This window comes from Phocoena sinus, chromosome 20, assembly GCF_008692025.1.
Source record: "Phocoena sinus isolate mPhoSin1 chromosome 20, mPhoSin1.pri, whole genome shotgun sequence".
NCBI lineage: Eukaryota > Metazoa > Chordata > Mammalia > Artiodactyla > Phocoenidae > Phocoena > Phocoena sinus.
Genome location: NC_045782.1, coordinates 2,605,693 through 2,618,715, shown reverse-complemented (window position 1 = coordinate 2,618,715; position 13,023 = coordinate 2,605,693). Strand labels below are relative to the sequence as shown.

General features: G+C 56.3%; 1 protein-coding gene across 1 annotated transcript in view; it reads left to right on the top strand.

The window, feature by feature from the left end:
- The window catches only part of LRRC75A (leucine rich repeat containing 75A), a 34,180-nt gene that overhangs the window by 17,370 nt on the left and 3,787 nt on the right, over window positions 1-13,023 (top strand). The window contains exon 2 of the mRNA XM_032615968.1: window positions 6,682-6,810. Within this exon, the coding sequence (XP_032471859.1) occupies window positions 6,682-6,810 (129 nt within the window). The remainder of the gene's footprint in view (window positions 1-6,681; window positions 6,811-13,023) is intronic.

Sequence of the window (13,023 nt, the reverse complement as noted above, 5' to 3'; positions counted from 1 at the left end):
CTCCACGGTGGCTGCACCACTTCACATTCCTACCAGCAATGCACAGGAGCTCCAGCTGTGTGTCCATCCTCATCAACACTGGCATCTTCTGGTTAGAGTGGGGCTGGCGGTGGCTTGAGCTAAGAACTGGATGAGCCAGAGAAGTTGATTTGATTTGTATTAGGAAGGGAAGGGCTGGGTGCTCAGAGGGTTTGCAGGGTTGAGATGAGCCGCTGAGGGACAGGTGGGGTCTTGGGGGAGACACAAGGAAGGGATGTTAGGAGTTTTGGTGGGCTGTCATGAGGGTGCCCTTTTGGTGACGTGGTGAGATTGTTGTAAAGACATCAGCTGCTTTTCGGGCTATGCTGTATGTTGAACTGATGTTCCTGGGAAGGGGACCGTGTGCTGAGACCATCCAGGAGAGGCAGCTAGAGGTTATTGGCAAAGACAATCCCATGGACGTATGGGCAGAAAAAGCAGCTCAAGACACAAAACCCAGGCTGCCTCAGAGTCGCCTGCCATGCTGAGTACCAGGGGGCTACCGCATTTTGAAGGTTAGTTTCTCTCTAGCCAGGTTGCCTTCAGGTGCGACGTTAACATAAAGGATTTTTCAGGTAGGCTAGAGCCTACCTGAAAATAACCACCCGTGTATTCATTCTGGATGACGTTCTCCGGCAGCGACGGCATGAGGTGCAGGTATGGGAGCAGCTCCAGGGAAGGGCTGAGCGGTGGCCCTGAACGCTATCACAGTCCCAAAGACGTGCAAATCTGTGTTCAAACTGAATGCAAATGGCCAAATTTTATCATCGATAGAGTGCCTTTAACAATAAAAAAAAAAAAAAAAACCCACAAATTAAAACAATAAGAGCAGTGACCTGGATCTAAAATCTCTGATTATATCCATAAAGGCCAAGAAGAGGAGAGGCTGGCGGTCAGGCAAGTGTCAAAATTCCCTGCTGACCCTCCACCGCAAGCGCTGCCGAGGTCCTGGGTGCCCCCTCTGAAGCTGCCCGGGGTCCCCACGGTGCCAGCTCACTAGTTCGGGGCCAGCCCCTGAGATTGATATCGCTTCTGCTCCCAGACACCAGACACGAGCTGTGGGCATGGGCTGAGCTTCCTCTCCCAGACGCCCCCATCCCGCTCCACCACCAAAACCACACCCGCATCAACAGGGAGCCTCGCTGAGGGTCGGAGTGACGGGAGAGAGCATAGCAGGGAAGCTGCACCCTCCCCAGGGGCTCCCTGGCTCCTAGCCTGGCTCAGCTTAGCCCCTTTCTCCCAGGGTACCCCATGCTTCTAGCGCTGCGGTTCTCCAGTGCAGGGTATCAAGAGCCCCCTTTATTTTTTCTAATTTAATTGTTTTTGTTTTTGTTTCTGGCCATGCTGCGCGGGCCTGCGGAACTTCCCCAACCAGGGATTAAACCCACGCCCCCTTGAGCGGAAGCGCAGAGTCTTAACCACTGGACCACCAGGGAAGTCCAAGAGCCCTCTTTATACTTTTTTAACTCTTTTAAATTGAGATATAATTGACCTATAACATTGTTTAAGGCCTACAGTGTATTGACTTGATACATTTATATTGCAATGTGGTTGTCATTGTTGTGTTAGCCAACACCCCTGTCTTGTCCCATAAATATCACTTCTTCTAGCGTTGGTAACAGTAATTTTGTTGTCTTTCATAGTTGTACTGTGTATTAGTCCCCAGGACTTATTTTTCTTCTAGTTGCAAGTATGTACCTTTAAACACCGTCTCCCATTCCCCTACCCCCCAGCCCCAATCCACTCTGTTTTTCAGAGTTCAGTTCTTAGGTTCCACATGTAAGTGAAACCATGCAGTATTTGTCTTTCTCTGACTTACCTCACTGAGCATAATGTCCTCAAGGTCTGTCCACATTGTCGCAAATGGCAGGGTTTCTTTCTTTCTCACAGCTGAATAGTATTCCATTGTGTATATAGACCACAACTGCTATATCCAGTCTTAGGTTGAGGGGCACTTAGGTTGTCTCCGTGTCTTGGCTGTTGTGAATAACGCTGCAGTGAACATGGGAGTGGAGATATCTCTTTAATAGTACGTTTTCATTTCCTTTGGATATCTACCCAGAAGTGGGATTGCTGGATTGTATGGTAGTTCTGTTTTTAATTTTTTGAGGAACCTTTATACTCTAAATTATGGAGGACCTCAAAGAGGTTTTCTCTCTGTGGGTCATATCTTATAAATGCTATCTGCTGTATAAGAAATCAAAACAAAAATACTTTAAAGATTTATTTATCCATTCATTTAAAGTTAATAAGCTTGCAATGTGAAAGAAATGTTTGTGAAAATAACTATATTTTCCAAAAGAAAAACTATAGTGAGAAGAGCGACATTGTCTCATAGTTGTGTGACTCTCTTTTGTGTGTGGCTGGCTTAGTAGAAGACAGCTGGATTCTCACACGCACTGCTTCTGCATTCGGTGTCTTGCAGTAGGTTGTTCTGGTTGAAGTCTACAAAGAAAATGTAGCATTGTGCTGCTGTGTCACTGGAAAAGAGGCCCTCACAGAGGCCTGGAAGGGTCTTGAGGACCCCCTTCACACTTTTGAGAAATACTGTGAATCTCTGCTCGCTTTTTGGAAAGCCGTACCCCTCACTCTTCCCACTGGAGTGAGTCCCCAAACCTGGTTCTTCAAGCTTCAGTAACACGGGAGCCCCACTTCTTCGAGGTGACACATGCTTGCCGTTCACCCTCTTGGTCGCAGGCCAGCGACACTCTCCGTGCCAAGCTGCCCAAAGCAGTGACTCGGGCTGGTGTTCCCAGGTTTTCTGACGGGGGACGGACCACACGCACAGGTCCCAGAGATAGTACCATTTAGATTCGCGATGAGGAATCTAGGAGTCTCCTCAGTGCCTGGTATTTGCAAGGCAGGCCAGCCCCTCCAAGGCCAAAGCAGTTGCCCGGGGCAGCCTGGAGGAGCCGCACGTGGATTTGGTTCTTCCACCCCCCTCACTCCCCCACCCTGACAGGCAGCCAGAACACTGGGCCGAGCGGAACACTGAGGTCCCTGGTGGGCAGGGTCGGTAGCACTGTCAGTGCAGTCATGACACATTTGTCCCCAGTGTGGGTGACAATGTGGGTGGCTTGGTGGGTGACACGGAGAGGACACCAAGGACGCCAGACGTGGCCCGAGGCCCTCAGGACATGTGAGGTGTCTGAAAGCCGCACAAGCATTCCGGGGGCCTAGGTGGGGTCGAAGTAAAGGAATAAAGGGTAGATAAAAGTGCAGCAGCGTCTGTCAGGCCCCCATCTGGGTCTCCCTGTTGCAGCTTCTTGTAACCCGGAGCCCTGGGACCTCCAGGAGCCCCACCCCAGCTGGAATTCACAGGGCGTGCGGTGGCCATGACTCACACGTAACTTACCCAGAGCACGGGAGCAGAGCCACATCTGCCTTCCAGGAGAGACCCCCTCCCGACCCCCTCCCTTCCTCCCACCCTCTGCCCCCTCCTACCCTCTGCCCCCTCCCCAGCCACAATTCCATGACCCCAGACAACAGCAGCAGCATGGAGAGAGGGACCCACTGTCAGCAGGCTGGGCGCCCAGACTGACAGGGAGGGTGGGGACATGCAGGGCGGCATGTGGCAGGGGGTTGGGGGGCTGGGGAAGGACAGTTTACATCTTCCCACACCTGCCCCAGCGTCCTGGGTTAGCAGCTAGGGTTTTCTTGGTCCTTCCAGGATGGGATGGCCTCTACTGGCCTGGGAAGGAGGGGAGTGGGAAGACGGGGCAGGGCTGGTAGGAACCCAAGAAACCCAAGCAGCCATCCAGTCCCAGGGTTTCAAACTTCTCTGACAACAGAACTACTTTAAAAAACAGAAACAAACAAACAAAAACCCTGAAGGGCAGCCAGAGAGCTGTTCTGTGGAGAGCTGGGCCCAAAGCCTTGGGCCTCTCTCCTGTCATCATCAGCCCCAAGGTCTTGGGACACAGCTCAGTAACTACGAGTGTGGTCCGTTTGCCCATTTCACAGATGGGGAAACGGACCCCAAGGGGGAGGAGGTCTCTCGTCCACGTATTGACAGCCTGAATTCCGCTTCCTGTATTCCCAGCCTCTCCTACCACACAGAGGGCGGCGCCGGAGTCTGCACTTTGCTTGGTGACAATTGGCGTCCCCGCGGCCCCGGCACGCCCTGCTGACCATGAGGCCGGGGTGGTCTGTGCGCCAGGCTCCCTGTCCTGCCCCGACTCCCGGGCTTTTCTAGAGAGAGAGAGGTCGTGGCTTTTGTCACGTTCTCAAATGGGCCTGGTATCCAAAAAGAGGCTAAGAACCTCTGTACGTGGCGGGGAGGGGGGGGGGGGCACCGAAGGGGGATGGGCGCTCAGCTGGTGATTCTCTTCCCTGCGGAGGCGTTACCCTGTGTTACTAGGTTTATGTCCCTCGCCCACCTGTGACGCGGGGTCACCGTCCCCATTTTACATACGAGGAGGCTGAGATGCAGTGACACAGGTAGCGTGCCCCGGATGCCTCCCGAGAGGCTGAGGGGCCGGACAAGCAGGGTGGGGACAGGTTCACGGCAGGATTGGACCTGTCCGCACCCTGATCCGGCGCCTCCCTCACCGCGTCCACGCCAGACCGTGTCAATTATCTCCGCAGCCAGAGAACCTGGCGCCGGGCACGGCTGCTGCCTCTGAGGCTCATTCCTGCGGAACAGAAACAGCCCAAGGCTGGCCCCTTGTGTCCTCGATGGCACTCGAGACCCATTTCTTCCAACAGGGAGGTGGAGGCAGAGGTCCCGGAACCATTGAGGCGGGGGGGGGGGGACCCCGCTAGGACCTGGACTCACGAGGTTCCCCATGGGACAGAGAGCACGGCCCCTCCAGATACCCCAGCAAAGCCCTTTCTCTCTTTGCTCTTAGAAATGTCAGCGGCCAAACCACAGGGCAGCATCCCCGCCCTCCAGCCTGCTTGCTGCCCAGCTCACCCCACGGGTAGACAAGGCAGATCCTCCCAAGACAGGCCCTAGGCCCACGTGGAAGCCCACCCCTACCATTCCTGAAATTCTTTTTTTTTTTAACATCTTTATTACATGCAATTTATTTTTCTTTCTGTGTTACTGATATAATTGACTTGGCACTAAGCTTAAGGTGTACAGCGTAATTACTTGACTTACAAATATTGCAAAATAATTACCACAATAAGTTTAGTTAACATTCATCACCTCATATAGTTTGAAAACATGTTTTCTTCCTTGTGATGAGAATTTTTAGAATCTACTCTCCTCACAACTCTCAAATATACCACACAGCTGTGCTAACTATAGTCACCAGTCGTACATTCCATTCCTGAAATTCTGACGGTTAGTTAAAAACAAAGTCAGCTGCTCTGAGCCTTAGCTTCTTCATCTGTAAATTGGGAGTAATGAAACCCAGCCTACTTGCTTTCAGGGAATTTCTAAGAATCACATGGGGAAGGTATTTAGAAAAGTTCAGGATAACTCACAGAAATGACAAGGGAGCAAACCCCAGCTGGGACTCACCTGTCACCCACACATTCCTGTCCGCAGGTCGCTGGACCATGGCAACCCAGGCTGGGAGCCTTCCTTCTCTAGGCGGTGATGGGGCAGCTCCACATATGGCTTGGGGGCCCAGGGGACCTAGGGTGGGGTGGTCCTCAGATGGGAATGTCCTCGTTCCTTTCTGCTCTGTGCAAGGCCCCAAGCTAGGAGGGAACCACAGCTCCCGCCAAGGACAACAGAAACTGGAGAGGGGGTTTGAGAAGAGTTAGAAGCCATACCCAAGCTCTTCCACAGACAGAGGACACAAAGTGTAGTACAACACCCTGGGGTAGAAAACCATCTTTCTTTACTTCTCTAAAGCAATTAATTCTGTTTCAAGCCCCCGCCAGCTTGGCTGGTGGGAAATTCAAGCTTAGCCGTGTCTGGGGGGCCTGCCCCTTTCCTGGGGTTGGACAAGGATCTTCGGGTCTTGTACAGTCCAGAACATTTGGAGTGAGGCCCCGGGGATTAGGACCCAGACCGGTCACTGCTCTTGGCCAAGCCCGTGGGGTCTCTTGCTGGTGGACAGGGGTCTCTGCAGATGCTCCCAGCCCTTGCCCCTCCCCAGGCTTGGGGAACCTCTGCCCCAGAGGTTTCTGCCATGGCCCCCGCCCACCCCGTACCACTTGCCTCTGTGCTCCTACCCCTCCTGTTACGAGGACTGCACTTGACACCCTTTCTTAGGGGGAGGGCTGGTGGGGTCTTCTGGGTGCCTGGCAGCTTCTCCTTTTAACCCCACAACTCAGAGACCCAGCCTCCCAAGGCAAAGGAACACCAAGGCGGGGTCCTTCACAGAAGGAGCAGTAAAAATGACCCCAGAAGCAAAAAGAAAGCAAATAAATATCAATACGTGGTCCTGTCACAAAGCACGGGAGTTTTACTATCACGCCGTTTCCAAATTTCGTGCAGAAGCAGCCACCAGAGCTGTGGCCCACAGCCCTTGGCTTCATCCTCGGGGGAACTGGAGAGGCAAAGGCTGGGGGGCTATCTGGGGAGGGCCGTCTCTGCAGGGGCTTGTCTGGCCTCCGGGGGAATTTCTGTAAATGCTTCCATGTGGGATGGGAAACCTCTTTGGAGGGGTCTCCTCCCTGGCCAGGGGGTACTCTGGGCATGTTGGGCGGGGCTCCAGGGTAAGGTGGGCCTCGCTGACCTCTGGGCATCCTTCCCTCTTGCAGGACCTAGGCATGGAGTCAACCTCGCTGGACGACGTCCTGTACCGCTACGCCAGCTTCAGGAACCTGGTGGACCCCATCACACACGACCTCATCATCAGCCTGGCACGCTACATCCACTGTCCCAAGCCGGTAGGGTGGCCGTGGTCTGAGCCAGCAAGCTCCAGGGTGTAAGGGGGGAGCTTCCTGGGCGGAGCAGCCCGGTGCCCGAGGGGGGCTGGTCACCCTGCCCTGAGGCCCAGCATCCACGGCGGAGGGGGCCCAGGGGACCTAGGGTGGGGTGGTCCTCAGATGGGACCATCAGCGCTGGCCTCGTTTGGCCCACGGGCTGCAGTAAATCTGGATTCATTGTAAACCTCAGAGTATTTCACACAATCCCCATATTAGCTGCCCTTGAAAAATGGGAAGCTCTTCATTTCTACAGGCCTGGAGCTGAGTAGCCACCCCTGTTACCTGGGGCCAGAGCCAACAGGTACGGTCGTGTAGGCTGTACCCTGCACAAAGATGTGTATACAGAGGTGGCAGGGGTCGGGGAGACAGGTGACAGCTTGGTCCAGCCCTCTCTCTGCCCACCAGCCGGGGGCACGGGTGCAAGACTGTGTCCACCTAGAGAGGGGCTTTGTCTTCTTTGCACAAAGGCGCTGTGTAAGCAAATGTAGCTGTGGCCCTACATGCCGCTCTGTTTGCTGCAGTCCCCACCACGCCCACTTGTCCTCCTCTCTGAGGCCAAGTGTCATTTTACACCCACCCACTTCACTCCTGTCCCCTTCCTGCCTGGCTCTGAGGCTCTCCAGGCTCTGTGGGCGCTGCCCAGCCCCTCTGGGTCTGGGGGATCTGCCCCTCTTCCTGCTGGCTCCACAGTCCAGGCTGGGACCCAGGCAGGGACAGGAGGGCCAGGGCAGGGCAGCTCCACACTTGGGCTTTTCTCTCTGTTTTGGTTTCTTCCCTCCCATCCCTCAATTTCCAGCAGCTTCCAAGAGATGCACTTCCTTGCAGCAGGAAGGAAGGGGCAGGAAGCCAGAGCAGGATGGAGGAGTGCCTGGGGCGGCCTCCACTTCACAGCAGGACCTAGGATCAGGGCGAGAGGCGGTTCCCAAGCCCACGCCGCACCTGGCCCGGGCGCCCAGGGGCTGGAACCTTGCTCTGGGGTGGCACCTCCATCTGGTGCTTTGTCTAGGGCCTTCTCTCTGGCTTCTCTCTGGACTGCCTGGTGTCAAGACTTCAAGGTGGGGGGCTGGCCATGGAGGGCTGGGAGCCCGTCGGGGCAGGTGTGGGGTGGGTTGGTGGAGGGATACAGCAAGAGGCAGGGGTGCTGGGCTCAGACGTGTGACAGGTAATTAGTGTCGGCAGACTGGGAGCCCCAAGGCCTGGGGTCGAGGAGCTGGTGCAGGAGCCACAGGGGACCGGCTGCAGCTGGAACCGCCTGCTTCTCATTCAGGGTATTCCTGGCTCTCCTGGGGAGCTGAGACCAGGCCGTAGGAGGCCTTGTGGGTGCCAGACCCCTGCCCTTTCCAGAGCATGGATTTAGTTGCCCACAGGTGAGAGGAGTGACAGATGACAGGGCACTCAGAGCAGCTCAATAGGAGAGGACTGTTTTTTATGCCCATCTTAGAGTTGAGGAAGACGAAATACAGGTGATGAAGCGATCTGAGAAAGGTTACGGCCCAGGTGAGAACCCCAGCGTTTGGGCCCCACTGCTGGGCAGGGCAGGCCAGCGGTCAGGTGCTGGATCTCTGGGCCATCAGTGCTCCGTGGGGCTCACAAGACCTGGGCTGGGCTGGGGAGGAGGGTCCTGTTTGGGGGCAGTTCCAGTGCTCCCCTCCCTCCACGCAGGCGGGTCTGCAGGTGGCCAACTGCCCATGTCGACCCCAGGAAACAGGACAGGGCTAAGGGGCTGCGGGCTGAGGCCAAGGGGTCCTGCACTGCCGTCTGTCCCCTCCACTGGGGAGGGCTGGAGGGCCATTCATAGGTGGTTTTGCTCAGGCTCCTACATCAAATTACCATTGACTGGGTGGCTAATAAACAACAGACACTTCTCTCTCACAGTTCTGGAGGCGGGAGGGCTGAGATCAGGGTGCCGGCCTGGTCAGGTTCTGGTGAGGACGCTCTCTGTGGTTTACAGGCGGCCACCTTCTCCTTGTGGCCTTACGTGGCAGAAAGGAGGTGAGCTAGCTCTCTGGTCTCTTCCGATAACCCTCGTGGCCTCATCCAATCCTAATCACCTCCCAAAGGCCCTCCCTCCAGACACCATCACGTTGGGATTGGGGTTCAGCATATGAACTGGGGGCGGAGGGGGACAAACATTCCGTCCATCACACAGGTGTAACCTTCTAGGTCACTTAATTAGCTGAACTTCGTTTTCCTCAACCCGAACGTGGACATAGCCATGCCCTCCCCTATAAAGCTGTTTCGAGAGCTCAGTGAGATGATTTACAGGAAGCGTGGGCGTGTGCCCGGCACTGCCGAGAGCCTCATACCCAGGAGCCGAGGTGTAACCAGTCTGTGGGCACTGACCACGTGCCAGGCAGGGTGCTCAGACTTAGCAGGTCAGTTGTGGGACACAGAAGCAAGAATGTCGCGGCCTCAGGCCCAGCCCCTGTGGACTCAGAGTCTTGGAAATCAACAGGCTGATCGCCAGATTTCCAGAGGCAGCCAGAGTGGGGTCCACCCCGCTGGAGGCCTAGGGCCTGGCCAGTCCCCTCCCCGTACCCAAGGCCACGTGGCAGGAGAGGCCCTCTGGAAGGACTCTCCCAGCTGGGGTTGAGGCATGGGTGGGAGATCCTGGCTCTGAGGTCCCCAAGCTGATGATGGGGGCGGCCTCTGCACACACACACACACACACACACACACACACACACCCATGTGAGCTGGCTCCGGGCTAGCCAGGCCTTGCTGCTCGGACCTCTTTCATCTGAGAATTTCAGATCAGCCCAAGTGTGTGCCGGGAAGTTGTAGACAAAAGGGGGGGGGCGGGGTCTCCCTTAGCTGTGAGAGGGGACGAAGAAAGTAGCCCTTTCTGGTCCAACTCCTGGTGAAGCACCCACAAGACACATAATCCTTCCCACTGCTAAGATGACCACCTCGAATGAATCCTGTCTATTTTCTCAACCTACCAGAAACCCCCTCCTGTACCCCAGCAGGGTGTGGGCCGAGACCCTAGAAAGGGCTGGGTCTGTGCCTGCCCGCAGAAGGGGGAAGAAGCAAAACCCCATCCCGCCCCTGACTGCGTATTGATGAATCCCAAGTCTGTATCTGCAGCCTGGCTTTAGACTCAAAAGGCTCCCCGGTCCTGGACATTTCCGCCTGGGTGTCCCTAAATCACCCAGAACAAATCCCCCTATCAGCGCGGATCATGTCGCGGGAAGTTTTAGGGACTCCTTCCTTCCCACCCAGCACGTCTGTTCCATCATGTCCACTGTCAGGCTTCCCACCAGCAGACACTAAAATGAGGGTGTATGCTCAGTGATTTGTTGAGGAGCTCTCCCAGAGCCACCTTGTGTTTTTTTTCTTCTTTTATATTTTATTGTATTTTCTATTGCTGCATAGCAAGTCACCCCAAAGCATGGTGGCTTAAAACAACAGACATTCACCATTGATCCATCTCTGCAGGTCAGGAATTCAGGAGCAGCACAGGTGGGGGGTTCTAGTTAGGGGCTCAGGACATTGGCCCAGGCTGCGAGTCCTGGTGGCTGGACGGGGACTGGCAGGGTAGCATGGCTGCTGGTGGGAAGCCTTAGCTCCGAGCCCCGTGACCGGTCCACAGGACTGCTTGAGCTTCCTCACATCAGGGCAGCTGGCTCGCCCCAGAGGGGGTGATCCCCGAGAGCAAGGGAGAAGCACAGTGTCTTCTATGAGCCAGCCTCAGACATCGCATACTGTCCCTGCTGCCGTAGCGTCTTGATCACCCAATCAGCCCTAACGCAGTGTGGAAGGAGGCTGTACCCTGCCAGGAGGCCAGCATCCGTGGGGGCCGACTTGGAGGCTGGCTAAAGCAGGGCGAGAGTGAGAAGAGTTAATCCTGGGCCTTTCTCTCCTGCCCTCTGACCTCCCTCCCGTTAGCTGAGTCGCACTGACAGCCAGGAGCAGGAGGGCCGGGTGGTGCCGTCTGTAAGAGCTCAGCCTTCCCAGCACAGAGAGCGGGGTGGGGAGTGAACAAACAACCCAGCACAGTCTCCGGATCTGGAGCAGCGTCCAGGGTGCAGTAGACAGGGCAGTCATGTCTGATGACTGAGTGAGGAAGCCTTGGGTGCAGAGCGGTCGGGGCTGTGCTTGCTACACTTCTTGGGGTGGGGGGTTGAAGACGGCAGGGGAGTCGGAGGGACACGGCGACCCGGCCCGGAGGGGCCTGCAGGTCTGCCGTGGGCCTCTCTCCCAATGGGTCAGTGAGTCCCTCAGGCAGGGTCTTCTCCGAGGCCCGCGGTCAGCGGCGCTGGGCCGGTGCCCAGTGTACCCGACTTGCGCCACAGCCCCTCCCCCTCCTTCCTTCTCCACCGGTGGGAGGGAAAGCCGCAGATTCCGCAGCCTGCCTTGCAGCCTCCTCTGTTGCAAGAAACAGAAGCCTCCGCGGCCTGCCTCGAGCCAGGAAGAGGACTTATCCTTCCCGGTGGCAGCCAAGCTTGAAAGAGGCACTAGAACCCCAAACAGCACAGACACCTGCCCCCCTCCCTCTGCTCCACCCAGCCTCACTCCCCGCCCCCCCGTACCCACACCTCATGGCTGCCCAGGGCTCCTGAGTTGACTTGTCAGTGTTCAACCCCCGAGGAGTCTTGTCCCAAGTCGGGACTCCCCCAGGGTCCGCCTCTGGACCGGTCAGCTGTGGCTTGGGAGTGGGTTGTGGTTCCACAAAAGCGCTGCTGGGCCCCGCAGCTTTCCGAATAAGAGGAGAGGGGCCAGCATCCTCCTTCTTCGCCTCCTTCCTCCCCTTCCTTCCTCGTCCTCCACGCTGGGCGAATCCTGCTTAGTCCTCTTCCTGCAGGAGGAGGCCTGGAGGGGGCTTCCGAAAGTGATGGGGTTGGGAAAACGTAGGTGGGCTTGCTTGAGGCTTTTCTGGTTTGCAAACGATAGAAGCTACTTGAACCAACCTTCGCAAAGGATTCATCCCTCAAGGGCAGAGCAGAGCCCAGCCTCAGAGCGGCTGCGGGGTTTGGATCCTGACGCCATCCTACACGTCGAGTGGCTTGCCACCCCCTCCACTTCTTGGTGCCTCGGTTCCCGCATTTGTCAAGCGGGATTGTAGGGGCCCCTGTTTCATGGGATGGCTGTGAGTTAGTGCCCAGCGTATAGTAGGTAATATAACTCGGTAAAGGTTAGCTGTGTTTCTTTAGTCCAGACAAGCGGAGGGGCTCTCACTTCCGAGGACATTAGCTCACGTTCGGTCTCAGATCCGCTGTTAAGTGACCACATCTTCTGTCCCTGTTTAGTAGATGAGGAAACAGGCTCAGGTTGGGGGCCTCGCCCTGCGCGCGGCTGCCCCCTGGTGGCAGTGTCGGCGCACTGCGGCGGCTGCTTTTGCCGCCTCTTTTCCTGTTTCTTCCTTCCGGGCCTGGAGGGCGGAGGGAGAGTACGTGGCCCCCGATTTTGGAAGCCCTGCGGAAGGTTAGGTTTAGGGCCAGGAGCTCATTCTTCGGCTTTGGCACGGGTGCTGTGGGAGACTGACCACGTTCTGTCCCGCGTGGTCGCAGGGGTGATGCCGGGCAGACCACCACACCCCACCCGCTGGTCCTTCTTGTCTTTCAAGTGTGTCCACCTGGCAGCACAGGGGAATCACCGGTGGAGCTTTTAAAAGTCCCCGTGCCCGAGCTGCCCACCCATCGCTGCGGGGTGGCCCAGGCAGCAGTGTTGTCTAAAGCTCTGGGTGATTCCAGCATGCAGGGGTCCTGGGTGCAGACCCTCAGCTCGAGATGTGCCAACCCCTCCCCTTCCCCCTTTGGCCTCCAAAGTTGGCCTTCACCCCGGCCAGCACCGTGATCCTTGGGATACGTTCCAAGACCTTCATGGGATGCCTGAAACCGCAGAGAGCACCAAACCCTAAAAACACTGTTTTTCCTGCACCAGAGGGCAGGCAACATACGCAGCGATGATGCACTATACAAAGGGATGATTTATGTCCCAGGCGGGAAGGAGTGGGACGGCAGGCACCTTCCTCGCGCTGCCCAGAATGACGCACAATTGTAAACTTCTGAGTTTATTTCTGGAAGTTTCCGCGTAATATTTTCAGACCGAGGTTGACCACAGGTAACCTGAAACCTTGGAGGGCCAAACAGCAGATGGTGGGGGGGCGGACAGCACTAACAGCGTGATGATGATAACGGTAATAATCAAGCCAGCCTTTACTGAGCAGCCACT